The 19,943-nt window shown below is 43.3% G+C and overlaps 1 protein-coding gene across 3 annotated transcripts in view; it reads right to left on the reverse strand.

The window, feature by feature from the left end:
- The window catches only part of POLR3B (RNA polymerase III subunit B), a 527,519-nt gene that overhangs the window by 471,825 nt on the left and 35,751 nt on the right, over positions 1-19,943 (reverse strand). For all 3 annotated transcript variants that reach the window (XR_003856035.1, XM_029597388.1, XM_029597387.1), the window contains exons 3-4: positions 18,928-18,984; positions 18,775-18,839 (exon numbers count right to left, since the gene is read on the reverse strand). Coding sequence is in view for 2 of the 3 variants with exons in the window: in XM_029597388.1 (XP_029453248.1) it covers positions 18,775-18,839; positions 18,928-18,984 (122 nt within the window). In the remaining variant the exon portion in view is untranslated. The remainder of the gene's footprint in view (positions 1-18,774; positions 18,840-18,927; positions 18,985-19,943) is intronic.

The raw sequence follows: 19,943 nt of genomic DNA on the forward strand, positions 1-19,943 counted from the left end.
GATGGGGTGCTCCCAGATCCTGAGGAGTAATTCCTTAAATATATCATGGATAGGGATAGCTAAGACATCCTTTGGGGCATAAACGAACTAGAGAACCTTGAGCACCTTAAGGCAGGCATCCTCCTCCGTAAGGAGCTGGAAAGGCATGAACTCAGCCATTGCCCGCACAAAGGCCGCAAAGGTCAGATCCTCCAGCGGAGACTGGTGTTTCTCGTCCGGAGGAGATGGCTCTGATGGAAGGTCTCTGGAGTCCTGCAAAGAAGACTCCGAAGTATCATCCCCCTACAAATCATAGGGGGCATGCTCTTTGCTGAAGTCCCCCTGGGGGCCCTTGAGAAGGATCCCTGTCCACCCCCTCGGTCCCAGCATCGAAGGTTCTGATGGCACCAATGGAACAGAGGGCACAAACGGCCTCAAGGGCATCAACGACACAGAGGTCCCCCAAGGACTGGGGATCGGGCCAGGCAGAACTGGGTGTGGTACCAGAGTCCCCAATGGTGCACTTGGTCGGGAAACATCACCCTCCTCCAACGAACCCACAATGGGGATAACTACAGAGGGAGGAGGACTCAGCGGCCATTGGTGATCGAGGGACCCTGAGCACCGGAAGCAGCTGCATGGGCAGAATGCCCAAGAGGACGTCAAGGCGCTCTAGGAGCGGCACTAGCATCGTAGGGGCAAGGCTCAGACACCGGAGAGGCACCAGTGGAGTTGGCGGTTTAATACCATGAAGGGCTCGAAGAACCGTCTGTTGTACCCTGTGGTCCATTTCCTCCTGGAAGTCCGCCAAAGTGAGGACTGAAGGAGGAAGAGGAAGAGGTGTCACCAGAGCCTCCCTGGAGCCCCGAGGAAGCTTGGTGCCTGGCACGGATATCTGTGGGGAACACCTAGGACTCCTGGGTACGATGGAGGTCAATACCTCCTCTCCACGGGGTTTCTTCAGGGGCATCACGGTGGACACTGGTGCCGGCCCGAGTCCAGTGCCGTGAGACTACTGTGACCAGTGTGGAAGCTTCCGAGGCTTGCCATGGTGCTCAGCCTGGTCTTTCCCAGGCGCCAAGGATGGAGACAAACGAGGTCCTGGAGCACGACGAGGCCAAAGAGGGCCTATCCCCGGCCCCTCGTTCCCATGAGGACCCTGGAGGGGGGAGTAGACACCAATGGACCCACATCCATTGGTTCCCCACAGCCTCTGGGAGTAGAATCACCCGATGCGGAATTGAAAGACCAGATTTTCTGAATCCAAAGAACCTTTCCATTTTGTCTAATTGAGCCCGATGACCTTTGGGGGGGGGGGGGGGCATTTGATTGCATAGACAACACCCCCGGATGTTGTGTGACACTCCCAGGCAGAGGATACAGACTTCATGTGGATCAGTAATGGACAGGGTCCACGGGCACTAAGGGCATCAGTGAAACTCAACAACACTACAAAAAAGAGCCAGAGTGAGGTCGATGACCAGTGGTCACCAAGGAATGGCACTATCAGGAATCAACCACAAGGAAAGGAAAAATAAACTTACCACGCCGCCCTATCGAAGAGCCAACAGGGAGAAGGGGGACCTTGTGCAGAAAGATACAGAGAATATAACTCAAAAAGAGCAGAACTCCAAAGTCACGAAGCAGACACTTCGCGGAAAGAAAAAAACTGAAGGGGGACCCCGCGTGGACACGTGGATAGTGGCATGCTCAGGGTGCCAGTCAAATTCTAGAAACTTTGACAAAAGTATTCTGTGCCGGGCTCCATCTGAAATTGTCACCCATGTGTGAGGACTAACATCCTGCTTGTCCTAGGAGAAATGGAAAGTAGGGAGAATGTCTGCACAAGAAGTTTTAAAGCCAAATCATTTTATTATTACTCAAGGGAAAAATCATTATTATCTAAATAAATGCAGGCTGTATTACCGGAAAGCTGAAAGAAAATAACTAGCCATGTTGTGGAAAGAAGAGAGTATTCCTCTGCTAAATTACAGAGATTCAGATATTGGGATGATAAGAACAGAATGTATACATGAGAGGGACCAAAAGGCTCATCTGCATACTGCTCCCAGCATCCACTGGGAGTCCAGAGGTCACTGCAAGTGAACCAGGGATTGAATTCCACAGCCCCAGTTTCCAGAAGCCTCACACTCTTTGCAGTAGAAGAGGACCGGAAGCACACGCCATTAGGTGCGCGAATCTCAAACCCTTCAATCCTCAATTTAATGGTGGTTAAAGAGGATTGGTAAGTATAGCTTTAGGAAATCTTTGGACTTATAAAAGTTTGGAGAAAGGTGAAAAAGTGGGATATATTCTTTAAGGTTTGTGTGTGTCTGGGTAATTAGAATTAACTATCTCTGGCTTGCTTGGGTCTGTTTTTCCCACCCACTCAACCCTTGATTTTTAGGCAAGAGACACTGTCTCATTAAAAATCAATCAGGTTCTTACCTAAATCAGCCCTTATTGAAAGTTTAATCATCCCCTTGCAAAACACTAGCTGATTAATTATTAAATACACCTGTAAATTTAAAGTACTCTACTTCCAACTCCCTTAGTATCCTATACTTAACTAGGAACTCAATAAAATTAAGATGAAGGCAGCAGTCCGGCAGCAAGGGGGGGGGGGGGGGGGGGGGAGCTTTCCAGTCTTTTGCATGGAGTGTCACATGTATGATTTTTTACCTGCCGTTGAGAGATCGTATGTGTGCACTCGGTGCAAAGAGCTCCTGGCTCTCAGGGAACGAGTCCGATCTCTGGAGACTAGAGTAGAGTAGCAGATTTGGAGGAGCTGATGAGGCAGACAGAGGTACATTGATGAGACCTTCAGGGACATAGTAGCCAAGTCCCAAATCCATTCTGGAAGCCCCAGTGCTACCTTGCATCAGAAAGGTCTCCCAGTAGGAGAACATCACCCTGGTGTAGCAGGAAGTGATCCTGTAGAGCAAGGACCTGCTCTCCAGGTGATGCATTGTCCTTTCGCATTGAGGATATCTCTCCAAGGCCTACTGCCCAGGAGGGAAGGGTTAGGCCGGCCGTCATAGTTGGTGATTCGATTATTAGAATAGATAGCTGGGTGGCTGGTGGGTGTGAGGATCGCCTGGTAACTTGCCTGCCTGGTGCGAAGGTGGCGGACCTCACGCGTCACCTAGATCGGATTATAGACAGTGCTGGGGAGGAGCTGGCTGTTGTGGTACATGTGGGCACCAACGACATAGGAAAATGTGGGAGGAAGTTCTGGAGCCAAATTTAGGATTTTAGTTAGAAAAATGAAATCCAGAACCTCCATGGTGACATTCTCTGAAATGCTTCCTGTTCCACACGCAGGCAGAGCTCCAGAGTTTCAATGCGTGGATGAGACGAAGAGGGAAGAGGGATTCAATTTTGTAAGGAACTGGGGAAACTTTTGGGGAAGGGGGAGACTTTTCCGAAAGGATGGGCTCTACCTTAACCAGAGTGGAACCAAGTTGCTGGCACTAACTTTTAAAAAGGAGATAGAGCAGCTTTTAAACTAGAACAAGGGAGAAAGCAGACAGTCACTCAGCAGTGCATGGTTCGGATAAATGTATCCTTCAATGATACTAATGAAACAGGAGCGTTAGGGCATCCAACAGAGAGGTTCCATTAAAAGCAAACAGTCCATATGCCTATATGTAAAAAATCACCGAAGCTAATGATTTCCAAAATTATTCCTAACAACTGAAAAGCAGGTTGTTAATACAAACAAAAAACACACTTTGAAATATGTCTGTATGCCAATGCTAGAAGTCTAAGAAGTAAGAGGGAAGAGTTAGAGTGTATAGCAATAAATGATAAGATTGACATAAATGGCATCACAGAGTCCTGGTGGAAGAAAGATAACCAATAGGACAGTCAGGGCCGCCATCAGGGCAGTATTCTTGGGCCTGCAGTATGGGGCCCCAGGATCTACTGCCACATATGGGGGCCCGCAGCCGCCAGGCGGCAGGTGCGCTTGGGGGATGTATTAGTTCATGGCAAAGAGGCCCACTGAGGCTCTCTCCGACAGTCTGTCGCCCAGGGGCCTACTGAAACCTGGAGCCGGCCCTGGGTGCGGGCCCCAGAGAAGGGAGAGAATCAATGCTATGCGAGTCTTTTAGACACACATAGCATTGATTTACAGAGCACCGCAGACAGAGACTCGTCCGCGCGCACTGTCCTGCCAGCGTTCACTGTCTGACGCGGCAGTGACGTCACCGCCGCGTCAGACAGTATGCGCCGGCAAAGCGCGCGGGCCGTCGCTGTCTGCTTGCTAGCTGGAGGCCGAGGAGCCGCGGAGTCCCCGGAGCGCAAAGGGTAAGTAACAAGTTTGTTTTGCCGGTGCATTATCTATTTATTACTGGGGGGACGTCTGGTGCATTATCTATTTATTACTGGGGGGAGCTGGTGCATTATCTATTTATTACTGGGGGGCTGGTGCATTATCTATTAGTGTGAACTAGGCCTAACAAGTCAACTGCTGAATGAATGGCCACATGAGGGAGGGTTTACATTGAATTTTCGGCTTCCGTAATCAAGCACATAATGTGTATGATCGGGAAGGCCCAAAGCATAGTAAGACAGTTTTTTATGTGCGAGAAGCACTTTTTTTCTCTTTTCTTGATTAAATGCATTTTTTTATTATAAGCAGCAGCTACTAAAATGATTTTGCAACAGACTTTCTTTGTTATATAGAACACAGTTGGAACACGGCCTTATACATAGTAAGCAGTTTATCATAGACCTTGATTACTAGCAAATGTTCATTATTTGTCTCTAGTAAATTCTGATAACCCCAAAGAATGTACCATCACAAATCTGGCTCTCAAAAACGGAAGCAGAAAAGAGAGCGTAAAGAAGAAGAGGAAAAGTTGAAGAAAAAAAAAACTCATACAACAGTACTTTCAAAAGCCACAAAGTGACAGGGGAGATGAAGTTCAGGAAATGCAAACAGAAGCTTCTCATGAAACAGTTGAGCCGACTACTTCATCCTGTCAGGTAGCTGCACCTGTGAGCATTTCTTCAGTGATAGAAGAAGAGGCTGAAACATTGTGTAGTATGCCACCATGTGCAGTATCAGAAGACGATGCAGACACACGGTCCTGCACCTCGTCACCGAAAAGACCTGTCATTATAGATGAAGATTCGTCTTCAGACCAAATTGTGACATCCCGTGTTTGTACAGAGGTGGAAGAAGAAACACCTTCCTGCACAAATGCAAGTTCCTACCCTGAGAATGACGATGTTGCCCTAAACACAACTTCAATAGAACAGTCACACGAGGAAGAAATTGACTGGAAAGACCCAGCACTATGGCCAGATGTCCTCAAAGACAAAGAAAGAGAGAAGATTGTCCTTTCTGGACTTTTCAATGTCGAGCAATTAAAGAATATGGCACAATCACTACCTAAAGATGCTGACACTCGTTCTTTCAGTGATTTTCTTCTATATGCCAAGTCATCAAATGGACGTGAGAAGATTTTAAGAGATTGGCTGAGATGGAGTCCAAGCAATAAAGTACTGTATTGTGTAACTTGCATGGCATTTACTAATGACTCTATATGTAAAACAGGAAGCATGCTTAGTAGGAAGGATGGTTTTGATCCATCGAAGCACAAGTGGCATCGGTTGTACATAAAGTTGCCAGAGCATGAACACTCTTCACAGCACAGAAGGAACTACTGGAGGTGGAGAACACTTCAAAATTCTATAGGTGGTCATGGTGTTGACTATGAGATTCAAAGAAATTTGTCGAAGGAAGCCGATAAGTTTATAGCTCTTTTAGAAAGACTTCTGGATGTCACATTGCATCTGGCTTCAAGAAACATGGCGTTCAGAGGAAGTTCTCAAAGAATTGGAGAAATCCATAATGGCAATTTTTTGGGAACTTTGGAAATCTTGGCAAGATATGATAATTTACTGAGAGAGCATTTGGAAAAAGTCAAAGCTAGTCAGGAAAAGGGAAAGAAACTTTCAGCTCATTATCTGTCTTGGGCCACACAAAACGAATTCATTAATATTTGTGGAAAACATGTCCTGAATTCTATATTGTCAGAAAGGAAAGAAGCAATATACTTTTCAATAATATGTGATTCTACACCTGATTCTTCACATACGGAACAGAATGCAATCGTTTTACGATACGTTTACAGAAAGCCCCAAGACGGAAAATGGAACATTCGGGAAAGATTCATTGAATTTTTTGATTTTTTTCAGAAGACTGGAAAAGAAATTGCAGACATGATCATGTTTAGGTTGAATGAACATGCCATTGACCTTAAAGACTGCAGAGGACAGGGATATGACAATGGTGCCAACATGTCTGGCAGAATTAAAGGTGTAAGAGCCAAAATCCAGGAGACATACCCAACAGCTATTTTTTGTCCCTGTGCTGCACATTCTTTAAACCTTGTGGGAGTGCATGCAGCCGCAAGCTGCCCTGAAATGAAGACCTTTTTTGGAAGTGTTAACAGGTTATATGTTCTGTTCAGTAGCAGCCCTGCAAGATGGAACACATTGATTGAAGAAGTTGGAAGGTCCCTGCATGGTTTAAGTGACACTCGGTGGAGTTCAAGAATAAAGGCTGTACGTCCAATTGCGCAGAATCTGCCAAGCATTTTAAAGGCTCTGGAAAAAGTTCTTGCATCCAGAAAACTCACAAATGATGCGCATTCAGATGCCCAAGGTCTATATGACTATTTTTTATCCTTTCGGGCAGTGGTTTTAGCAACATTCTGGGTAAAAGTGCTTACCAGCTTCGAGGAGAGAAACAAAATACTTCAATCAAGGTCTATTTCTATGGAAATTGGTGTCGCTAACATTAAAGCTCTCTCTGAAGAGATGAAACTGCTTCGAGAAAAGTGGCCTGTTTTACTTTCTGAAGCTAAAGCTGTGGCAGACTGCATGGAGATTCCCAAGGAACTACTGAACCCTCAACAATTGCGGCAAATAAAGTCAAGGCATCATGATGCAATAGATCCTGAAGATCATTTTAAAGCTAATGTCTTCCTTGTGGCAATGGACACAATTTCTGACCTTCATCAACTCTTCCAGTCTATGGAGGAAGTCTGCAAGCTATTTTCTCCAATCTTAAAAGTGAGAACAATGAGTGAAGAAGATCTGATGGCATCGACTGAGGAATTGATCTCAGCATACCCTGAAGATTTTACATCATCTTTACTCAGTGAGCTGCAACATCTTCGGAAAGTGTACGAAGCTACATTTCCAGAAGACATGGGTCCCTTAGATTTGCTTAACTCAATCTACAAACTAGAGCTTCAAGGAATATTCGGAGAGGTGTGTATTGCTCTTCGGATTTTCACCACCCTCCCACTTTCAGTGGCGGAAGGAGAGAGGGCATTTAGCAAACTTTCATCAATCAAGAACTATCTGCGTTCTACAATGAGTGAACAACGTCTAAACGGCCTGGCAATTCTCTCTATTGAGCATGAGCTTGCCAGACAACTCAGTTACAAAGACTTAATTAAAGATTTTGCAAATCAGAAAGTAAGAAGACTGATTGCTTCATAAACCTGAATTTGCTGTTATTTCCACTATGAGTCGAGATGGACACAATTCAGTACTCACACTGAACTGCTTTATTGGATAGAACCCACTGGATTTCTCAGATACTGTGCATTTATCTAAGTGATTTGAGTTTGTTGACTTGTTTTTATTTTTTTACACCTATGGTGGAGTTTACACATAGGTATAAATATTGTTGCATATACTTTATCCACTGAATGCTTGTGGCCCAGACATTTTGGCTGTATGGGGCCTCAAAATTCCTGATGGCGGCCCTGAGGACAGTGCTATATCTGGGTACAAATTATATCGCAATGATAGGGAGGATGAAACTGGTGGGGGTGTGGCACTTTATGTCCGAGAGGATATAGAGTCCAACAGGATAACGATCATGCAAGAGACTAAATGCTCAGTAGAATCTATATGAGCAGAAATCCCATGTGTGTTGGGTAAGAGTATAGTGATAGGAGTATACTACCGTCCACCTGGACAAAATGGTCAGGCAGATGATGAAATGCTAAGAGAAATCAGGGAAGCTAACCAATTTGGCAGTGCAATAATAATGAGAGATTTCAATTACCCCAATATTGACTGAGTAAATGTAACATCAGGACTTGCTAGAGACAAGGTTCCTGGATATAATAAATGATTGCTTCATGGAGCAATTGGTTAGTGGAACGCAGGATATGGTGAGAGAGGCAACGGTGGTGGGGTCACTTGGCAATTATGATCATAACATGATCATATTTAAACTAATAACTGGAAGGGGGAGAATAAGTAAATCTACAGCTCTAACACTAAATTTTCAAAAGGGAAACTTTGATAAAATGAGGAAAATAGTTAGAAAAAAAAAACTGAAAGGTGCAGCTGCAAAGGTTAAAAGTGTTCAACAGGCATGGACATTGTTTAAAAATACAATCCTAGAGGCGCAGTCCAGATGTATTCCACGTATTAAGAAAGGTGGAAGGAAGGAAAAATGATTACCAACAAGGTTAAAAGGTGAGGTGAAAGAGGCTATTTTAGCCAAAAAAAACATCCTTCAAAAATTGGTAGAAGGATCCATCTGAAGAAAATAAGATAAAGCATTGTCAAGTTAAGAGTAAAGCATTGATAAGACAGGCGAAGAAAGAATTTTAAATGAAGATGGCCGTAGAAGTAAAAGCTTATAATAAAAACTTTTTAAAATATATCAGAAACAAGAAACCTGTGAGAGAATCGGTTGGACTGTTAGATGACCGAGGGGGTAAAGGGGCTCTTAGGGAAGATAAGGCCATTGCAGAAAGACTAAATTAATTCTTTGCTTCCGTGTTTACTAATGAGGATGTTGGGGAGATACCTTCGACTATTGTAACTCCCTACTATTAGGTATACCCTTCTCATCCCTCAAACCACAACAAATACTTCAAAACTCTGCTGCTAGAGTTCTAACTGGAACAAAAAGAAATGACCATATTACACCCATCCTGTCCTCTCTTCACTGGCTCCCTATAACTTCACGAATTGCTTACAAATCCATGACTATCATCCATAAAGTCCTTAACAATGATCATCAAGGACTTAACACCCTGAACATAACTCCTCAAAACTCCTCAAGAAACCTACGTTCCAACAACTCAAACTACTTATTAATCCCCACTATCAAAGATGCTCATCTAACAACAACAAGAGAGCCTTCTCCATCACCTCCCCTAATCTTTGGAACACTCTACCTGAAGACCTAAGATCTCAACACAGTTTAAAAACCTTCAAAAAAGACCTAAAAACTTTACTGTTTCGTAAAGTCTTCATGGACCCCCAAGCATCTACTCACACTAACTATCAAATGAACTCATAACCCTAATTCTCTACCGAACTCACCTCCCTACACTTTCAACCTTATTTCTTCAGAGACTTATTTGGTTATGTTTATTACTGTAATTACAATGTTATGATATCTCAAATCATCCATGTTAAAAAAAAAAAAAAAAAAAAAGTTCTGTTCACTTTGTAAACCGTTATGATGGCTTTCCGAATAACGGTATATAAAACTCTTCAAATAAATAAATAAATAAATACCAGTCCTGAGATGGTTTTCAAGGGTGATGAATCAGACAAACTGAACCAAATCACTGTGAACCTGGAAGATGTATTAGGCCAGATTGACAAACTAAAGAGTAGCAAATCGCCTGGACCGGATGGTATGCATCCTAGGGTACTGAAGGAACTCAAAAATGAAATTTATGATCTATTAGTTAAAATTTGTAACCTATCATTAAAATCATCCATTGTACCTGAAGACTGGAGGGTCGCCAATGTAACCCCAATATTTAAAAAGGACTCCAGGGGCGATCCAAGAAAATATAGACCAGTTAGCCTGACTTCAGTGCCAGGAAAAATAATGGAAATTATTCTAAAGAACAAAATCATAGAGCATATAGAAAGACATGGTTTAATGGAACACAGTCAACAAGGATTTACCCAAGGGAAGTCTTGCCTAATAAATCTGCTTCATTTTTTTTTTGAAGGGGTTAAACAAACATGCGGATAAAAGGTGAACAAGTATTTATTTATTTGAAAACTTTTATATACCGGTATTAGTATGCATACATCATACCGGTTCACTTTGTAACTAAAGGCAGAAATTACAATCAACAGGGAGGGGACAACAAGGAGGATTATACAAGAGCAGAGGGCATAGAAATTAAAGCATTAAAACTGTAACGAGCTATTTAGAGGACTATATACAAGTTTAGGCAGGTTATTTACAAGAGTAAATTTACAAGAGTAAAAGTAGATGTAGTATATTTGGATTTTCAGAAGGCGTTTGACAAAGTCCCTCATGAGAGGCTTCTAAGAAAACTAAAAAGTCATGGGATAGGAGGCGATGTCCTTTCATGGACTACAAACTGATTAAAAGACAGGAAACAGAGTAGGATAAAATGGTCAATTTTCTCGGTGGAAAATGGTGAACAGTGGAGTGCCTCAGGGATCTGTACTTGGATCGGTGCTTTTCAATATATTTATAAATGATCTGGAAAGGAATACGATGAGTGAAGTTATCAAATTTGCGGATGATACAAAATTATTCAGAGTAGTTAAATCACAAGCAGACTGTGATACATTACAGGAGGACCTTGCAAGACTGGAAGATTGGGCATCCAAATGGCAGATGAAATTTAATGTGGACAAGTGCAAGTTGTTGCATACAGGGAAAATAACCTTTGCTGTATTTACACAATGTTAGGTTCCATATTAGGAGCTACCACCCAAGGAAGAGATCTAGGCATCATAGTGGATAACACATTGAAATCAATCTGCTCAGTGTGCTGCAGCAGTCAAAAAAGCAAACAGAATGTTAGGAATTATTAGGAAGGGAATGGTTAATAAAACAGAAAATGTCATAATGCCTCTGTATCGCTCCAAGGTGAGACCGCACCTTGAATACTGTGTACAATTCTGGTCGCCGCATCTCAAAAAAGATATAGTTGCGATGGAGAAGGTACAGAGAAGGGTGACCCAAATGATAAAGGGGATGGAACATCCCCTCTATGAGGAAAGGCTGAAGAGGTTAGGGCTGTTCAGCTTGTGGAAGAGACAGCTGTGGGGGGATATGATAGAGGTCTTTAAAATCATGAGAGGTCTTGAACAAGTAGATGTGAATCGGTTATTTATACTTTCAAATAACAGAAGGACTAGGGGGCACTCCATGAAGTTAGCAAGTAGCACATTTAAGACTAATCTGAGAAAATTATTTTTCACTCAACGCACAATTAAGTTCTGGAATTTGTTACCAGAGGATGTGGTTAGAGTAGTTAGTGTAGCTGGGTTCAAAAAAGCTTTGGATAAGTTCTTGGAGAAGTCCATTAACCGCTATTAATCAAGTTGACTTAGGGAATGGCCTCTGCTATTACTGGCATCAGTAGCATGGGATCTTCTTGGTGTTTGGGTACTTGCTAGGTTCTTGTGGCTTGGTTTGGCCTCTGTTGGAAACAGGATGCTGGGCTTGATGGACCCTTGGTCTGACCCAGCATGGCAACTTCTTATGTTCTTAACTGCATGTAGAGGGAAAGAGTACTTGGTAGGGATGTGCTTTTGTTTCTCCATTCGTTTTGGCAGTAGGCCTATATCTCACGAATGGATAGTCAGCACGCAAAACTGATGGTATTCGTGTATGTGGGTGGCCGCCTACAAACGCGCATACTATCAGTTTTGCACGCCTACTATTCATTTGTGAAATATGCATGGACCGCTGAAACAAATGCACAATGAGCGCACATCCCTAGTACATGGATTAAGATGAAGTGGCAGAGCCAGGGATACAGGTGTACAAAAGAGGTGGCATAGATGGACATGTGGTGTAAGAAATAGGGCAGGAGAACAGATGTTGGTAAGGAAAGATCAAGTATGTTCAAGGGACAGTAGTATCTCTGTACAGGTGTACATGACTGCATGCTGGAAAGAAAGCATGGCTGTAAAAGTAGGCCTGGGCATCCAAGCTGGCACAAGAGCATACTTGTTTGCATGGGTTCATTTTGTGAGAAAGCCTCAAATACTTCAGAGTGTGCCCCATCTTATTTGCAGCACTAGGAAGAAGCAAAGAAAAAAAAAAGGTATGAATTTCAAGATTTCACTTATGACCTTTTCAAGAAGACAGCTGCCATGCAGTGTATATACTTGCTAATGTGAAGCTCACTAAGTAACAGAACTCAGCCTTGAGCAGCAGAAAATGAAGGTTTGTTCTACCTATCTTCTCACCCCATCTATAGAATCAGTAGCTACTCCTTTATTCTTGTAAAACCTGCTAGTCTCCCCAAGACTGCCGTTTATTTTATAAAATTGTATTCCACACATATACAGACAGTGTTCAAAGAGGATTATAATCAGTGCATTCATAATAATAAAGCAATACCGTGACAGACCAAGATGAACATAAAAAAATAAATAACCTAGCCCAATAAGGATAAAGGCAACCTTCATACACCAGAATAAGCCTTTAACCATCTTCCTAGAAGATAAATAGTCGTCTTCCTCCTGAAGCTCACATGGGAGCAAGTTCCACTCCTCAGGACCTGCAAATGAAAATGCCCTGTTACAAGTTTCTTGGAGTCAAATTTCGCAAAAGATGGAACTACTAACTTGTCTTTCCCAGCCATGCACAAAGTGCAAGAGGGTGTATATGGCACCCAAACCCTTCCTCTCATCATGAACAACTTTATGAATCATGGTGAATACTTTAATTTGAATTTATGAATGTACTGGTAACCAATGGAGATCTTTTAGACTGGCTGTAATGTTATCATGGAGCCTAACTAGTTTTCCCTTCTACCAGGAAACACTACAATACAGCACATCCCTCCCTCCAAGGATATGTGAACACTACCTCGGAAGTGCCCCATCCTCTACCAACTCCAAGGACAGAGAATCTGGGGAGAAGAGTGACTGCTGAGGATGGTGGTGCCGTGTGACCGACCTTCCTGAACTTCCTCCCAGCCTGACATGCTAATGTGTGGGACACTGAGCCAGGCTCTGCCGAGGTCAGGCCATGGGAGTTACTTCAGGGTGTTGGCAGCCCAGAGCATGAGCAGATCTTTACTTTAATCGGTAAATGGCGCTGGCAGCCAGAACCAGCGCAAAGCAATCTGGTGTCTGAAGTGAGGGATAAGAAAGGATGAGATGCCACTGCTAAGGTACCCAAAAGGGTATACACTTTCCAAGAGACAGGCCCGCATCAACTCACCATACAAAAAAAAAAAAAAATGAAAGGTCTAGTGTCACCTCAAAAACAGCCACTCAAATGCCTTTCACTGCCACACATGATTTGAAGCAACACAAAACCCTTCAAAAAGACACTCAGTACCTGCCAAACCATGACAAAGTCCCAGGACTTAAACAGCAGCAAATGTACCTGGGAAGAGGCAGCACTGCACATATTACTATAGGCCCTAGAACACCAATACACCTACTGGGAAAACAGAGCAAGTCAGACACCTCACACCAGCAGAATCCCTCAGCTCAGTCACACACAGAACTCAAACCGACTGGTACCCAATACAAAATACGGGACTGCAGACAAAAACTGAAATGGAAACCCCAAGATGCAAGCAGTGCAACACCAGAGAAAAAGAAACAGAAATAAATGTTCTCCTGACCTGAGCAAAATGCAAAGATATAAGAAAGGCACGTTCTGAAACCTGACCTATTCCACTCTAAAACCTAAAAATAAAACATTTCCTGCCTTTGTTACCTGGGCATTTTACTTCTGTGATTGAGTTGATCCTGATCTCCATTCCACTTTCCGTTTCTTCCCTTCCTTCCCCTCTCTCTTTTCTTTGGATTTTTATCCATGCATAATTAAATTTCACCTCTAACCTTCCATTCCTCAGTTTCCCTCTTTCCACCTCCTTTCCCAGCCTCCACCCCCAGCTCTCCCATTCCCCATTTCTTACTCCTTTTCCAGAATCCTATTCCCTTTGTCTGTCACCCACTCCCGTCCCATTTCCACCACTCTCTGTACTCACCCTATCTTCATCCACCTTCCTATGCTCTCCCCCACCCCTCCTTACAGTCTCTGCTTTTTCCTTCCCTGGCCTGCAGCCCATTCTTCTGTGTCTTACTCCCTCCTGACTTCCTATTACTCCTTTAATCACAACCTCTCCAGCCCCATTCCCACCATCTATCACCCTCTTCACAGACCCATCCCTTTCCCTACCCCCTCTACATCTCCCAATCATTTTCCACTGCCTTTCACCCTCTCTGGTCTAGGCCAGACCTCTTCAGTCCTTCCCCCACCTTACACCCTCACTCATACTCCCTCCAGCCAATCTAACGCCCCCTGCTAGCAACCTCCCAATTGCCTTGTCCCCGTTGCCCCCCCCCCCCCCCCAAACAGTCCTGGCGCTCCACCATTCTCAATTCCCTTCTCTGCCCTCCCAACTCTGTTAGATTTCCAGCTCTTAACCCTGTCCCCGATACACAAGTCCCTGTTCTCCACCCCAATACCTGCTCTCCATGCGTCTCCAAATCCCATTCTGCCCATGAGCTCCCCTAGGTCTCACAGCCAATTCTTCCCCTGCACTACCCCCAGTCCCCAATTCCCATTATACTTAGATTGATCCCCTCCACCAGTCCCTGCTGTCCATTTTCTCCTGCTGCCCCCCCTTCTTTCCCTCTACCCCTAATCAGCACCTCTAAGCTGCATGGCATCTCAGAGACATGGTGGAAGGTGGATAACCAATGGGACAGTGCTATACTGGGGTACAAATTATATCGCAATGACAGAGAGGAGCACCCGGGAGGCGGTGCGGCGCTTTATGTCCGGGATGGCATAGAGTCCAACAGGATAAACAACCTGCATGAGACTAAATGCACAATCTAATCTTTATGGGTAGAAATCCCTTGTGTGTCGGGGAAGACTACAGTGATAGGGGTATACTACCGTCCACCTGGTCAAGATGCTGAGACTGACAGTGAAATGCTAAGAGAAATTAGGGATGCTAACCAAATTGGTAGTGCGGTAATAATGGGAGACTTCAATTACCATAGAATACAGATAGTGCAGAAAAATGTTCAATCCTGACACAACTTCAAAAGTTTTTTTGAATGTATAATGTTTTATTCCTTCAACACGGCAACTCCACAAACTTAAACAAGTAGCAACTTAATGGCGTCCCCCGACACGGACCCGTGTTTCGCCGCGGGCTGCATCGGGGGGGATCACCACTTCAGGCATTCACACAAAAAGCTGTAATACGAAAAATAAACAAGCGTCAGGATAGAGAAAAGGGACTTACAACCGACCATAATACGTTAAACAGAGCTTCACATACCTGTTGACAGCATTTAAAGATCGACGGGAGCGCGATGCCCTTTCACAATGACAGGTATTTAAAGATGACAGCTGGCGCCAAAACTACGAGAGAGGCAACCACGTGAGTCGGGAGACTCCAGGCATTGGCTGCCGTACCCGTAGAGCGCCAGAGCAGAACCAGGATCAGCCTACCCTGCTAGACAATGTATCTCAGAAAAATAAAAAACCATTCAATCTCACGGTTTAAACCTTTCGGAGATACTGTATCCAGGGTAAAGATCCACCGTTGTTCAATCCTGCCTAATACCTCAGAATAATTACCCCCTCGAGCGGGACGTGGAACAACCTCGATAACACAGAATGAGAGGTCTGAGAGTGAATGAGATTTTTTAAGCCAGTGATCAACTAAGGGTTCCTTTACTCGTTGCAAACGGATATTAGAGCAATGCTCTATAATCCGGGTTTTTACCATTCGGGCAGTTTTACCGACATATAATAAAGGACAAGGACAGGAAAGCATGTAGACTACACCTGATGTAGTACAGTCAGAGTGAAAACGTAATTGAAACTGTTTACCAGTGGTTGGGTGCCTCACACTAGTGGTAATTTTGGTGTATGTGCACACTGTGCAATGACCACAGGGATAATGGCCTGGCTCACTAACAGGAACCGGAGACGCTGGGAGATCTGCGTGAATCAATTTATCACGTAGATTTTTACCACGCCGGAAAGTAAACCGTAAAGGATCAATAAACAGCGTATTCAAAGATAAGGCCTCCCAGTGTCTCCGAATCATATGGGTAATGGGCCGACTCAGGGTCGAGAAAGGTAAAATAAAATTGGTCACTGGTGAATCAGCATGTTGAGAAGGAGTAAATAATAGATCCCTGTTGGTATATAACGCGCGTTTCATCGCTTTTTTGACCACAGTTCTAGGGTATCCTCTTGCCACAAAGCGAGATGACATCTCGTGAGCTTTACCTAAAAATTCCCTATGGGTGGTGCATAATCTGCGCAGCCTAAAAAATTGACCTGTCGGGATGTTTTTGCGAAGAGCACTCGGGTGGCAACTTTGAAAGGATAACAAAGTGTTACGGTCAGTTGCTTTACGGAAAATAGTGGTCAAAAAACGATCATCCTCAACTGATACCAGCACATCTAAAAAGGCAATCTGAGAACGGTGAACACAAAAATTAAACTGCAGATGCGGGTTACATGCATTAAGATAATCAATAAACATGAACAATTGGACCTCTGTACCTCCCCATAGTAAAAAGATGTCATCAATATAGCGAAGCCATAGTGTGACATTTTGAAAAGCGTCAGCAGAATACACAAAAGTGTTCTCGAATTCTGCCACATATAGACTGGGTAAATGTATCATCGGGACACGCTAGAGAGCTAACGTTCCTGGATGGAATAAATGATAGCTTTATGGAGCAATTGGTTCAGGAACTGACGAGAGAGGGAGCAATTTTAGATCTAATTCTCAGTGGAGCACAGGATTTGGTGAGAGAGGTAACGGTAGTGGGGCCGCTTGGCAATAGTGATCATAATATGATCAAATTTGAATTAATGACCGGAAGGGGGACAGTAAGCAAATCCATGGCTCTCGTGTTAAATTTTCAAAAAGGAAACTTTGATAAAATGAGAAAAACTGTAAGAAAATAAACTGAAAGGAGCAGCTAGAAAAGGTAAAAAGTGTGCAAGAGGCGTGGTCATTGTTAAAAAATACCATCCTAGAAGCACAGTCCAGATGTATTCCACACATTAAAAAAGGTGGAAAGGCGGCAAAACGATTACCGGCATGGTTAAAAGGGGAGGTGAAAGAAGCTATTTTAGCCAAAGATCTTCATTCAAAAATTGGAAGAAGGATCCAATAGAAGAATATAGGATAATGCATAAGCGTTGGCAAGTTAAATGTAAGACATTGATAAGACAGGCTAAGAGAGAATTTGAAAAGAAGTTGGCCGTAGAGGCAAAAACTCACAGTAAAAGCTTTTCTAAATATATTCGAAGCAGAAAGCATGTGAGGGAGTCAGTTGGACGTTAGATGATTGAGGGGTTAAAGGGGCACTTAGAGAAGGTAAGGCCATCGCAGAAAGATTAAATGATTTCTTTGCTTCGGTGTTTACTAAAGAGTATGTTGGGGAGATACCCGTTCCGAAGGAGGTTTTCATGGGTAATGATTCAGATGGACTGAACCAAATCACGGTGAACCTAGAAGATGTGGTAGGCCTGATTGATAAACTGAAGAGTAGTAAATCACCTGGACCGGATGGTATACACCCCAGAGTTCTGAAGGAACTAAAAAATGAAATTTCAGACCTATTAGTAAAAATTTGTAACTTATCATTAAAATCATCCATTGTACCTGAAGACTGGAGGGATAGCAAATGTAACCCCAATATTTAAAAAGGGCTCCAGGGGAGATCCAGGAAACTACAGACCGGTTAGCCTGACTTCAGTGCCAGGAAAAATAGTGGAAAGTGTTCTAAACATTAAAATCACAGAACATATAGAAAGACATGGTTTAATGGAACAAAATCAGCATGGATTTACCCAGGGCTATTAAGTTCACTTAGAGAATAGCCACTGCCATTAGCAATGGTAACATGGAATAGACTTAGTTTTTGGGTTCTTATGGCCTGGATTGGCCACTGTTGGAAACAGGATGCTGGGCTTGATGGACCCTAGGTCTGACCCAGTATGGCATGTTCTGATGTTCTTATGAGTGGCTCCTCCTTCCTGCAGCCTGTTTGAATTGTAGGGCTCCGTATCTATGGAGCCCTGCATGGTTCAAACATCTGCTTTTAGAAATGCACAGGGTCACACAGTTCTAACAGCACACTTAAACCATGCGTGCCTCCATAGATACAGGTCCTCACAGTTCAAATAGGAGTTTTCACTACAGGAGGGAAGAGATGCACAGTTGGGGCAAAAGAAGAATGGGACTTGGAGGGAGCACAGAGAAAGCCAAGAAGTAGGAACTGGTGGGGGTGGGGGGGGGGGGGGGGATGGCATTTGAAGCTGGTGGTGTATGGTACACCCTTTTAAAGTTGCTGGTGAGTGTGCACTATGCCCTACAAGCAATCAGAATTGACTCTGGATGCCAGACCCCCATATGCATCATAACTGACAACCTGCACTCGAGATCTGGAAGTTTTGTAACAACTGTAGAAAAGTCAGGGAAACATCTAAATCTGAAATGAGAAAGTGTATACAAGAGTAATTTTTAAGATGTTTTTCTGCTGAAAACACAACAAACACAGCATGAAGGAGTGTTAAATCACACTATGATGGCACATTAAACAGTTTATGTGTATTGCATTAATCACAATATCCCAACAACCCAGACAGTTTATGTTCAGCTCTACCCATAACACTGGGTATATTTTTTAGGAGGGATCATGTGTCATCAAGTTTATCCTCATACGGTGTTCACTTTGAAACATGATAGCACTTATAATGGAAGATTTTGTCCTGCTTACTTTAAATACCACATGGGATCAGCATCACTTGTCACCTTCTCGTTGGCTTTCATGATTTTCTTGATCTGAAAAGTAAGGCATACTTAGTGATGAGGTATTGTTGCACTACAATGCACTGCAGGATAATCAGGATTTACTCAAAGCATACAGTACCTCGACATTGATGAAATAGTTGAATGAATCTATGTGCTGCTTCACAAGCCCTTTTACCTGGACACAAACAAAAGCAAGTGCAAGGATAAGAATTTAGCATCCAACATCAATGGGTATTCTGTTCTCAGGAAGTGTAAAAGACCAGATCTTAACATGCTCAGGTCCATATTCAGTAAAGCGGGTACAGGACAAGTTATCCGGATAATGTGTCCTGTATATTCAGCTGGATAAACGGCCCACTGAATATACTTACATAAAGTTATCCGGCTACATGCAGCTAGATAATGTGTCCTGTATATTCAGCTGGATAAACGGCCCACTGAATATACTTACATAAAGTTATCCGGCTACATGCAGCTAGATAATGTGTCCTGTATATTCAGCTGGATAAACGGCCCACTGAATATACTTACATAAAGTTATCCGGCTACATGCAGCTAGATAATGTGTCCTGTATATTCAGCTGGATAAACGGCACACTGAATATACTTACATAAAGTTATCCGGCTACATGCAGCTAGATGTGTCCTGTATATTCAGCTGGATAAACGGCCCACTGAATATACTTACATAAAGTTATCCGGCTACATGCAGCTAGATAATGTGTCCTGTATATTCAGCTGGATAAACGGCCCACTGAATATACTTACATAAAGTTATCCGGCTACATGCAGCTAGATAATGTGTCCTGTATATTCAGCTGGATAAACGGCCCACTGAATATACTTACATAAAGTTATCCGGCTACATGCAGCTAGATAATGTGTCCTGTATATTCAGCTGGATAAACGGCCCACTGAATATACTTACATAAAGTTATCCGGCTACATGCAGGTAGATAATGTGTCCTGTATATTCAGCTGGATAAACGGCCCACTGAATATACTTACATAAAGTTATCCGGCTACATGCAGGTAGATAATGTGTCCTGTATATTCAGCTGGATAAACGGCCCACTGAATATACTTACATAAAGTTATCCGGCTACATGCAGGTAGATAATGTGTCCTGTATAT

The sequence above is a fragment of the Rhinatrema bivittatum genome, chromosome 4 (genome assembly GCF_901001135.1).
Source record: "Rhinatrema bivittatum chromosome 4, aRhiBiv1.1, whole genome shotgun sequence".
Lineage (NCBI taxonomy): Eukaryota > Metazoa > Chordata > Amphibia > Gymnophiona > Rhinatrematidae > Rhinatrema > Rhinatrema bivittatum.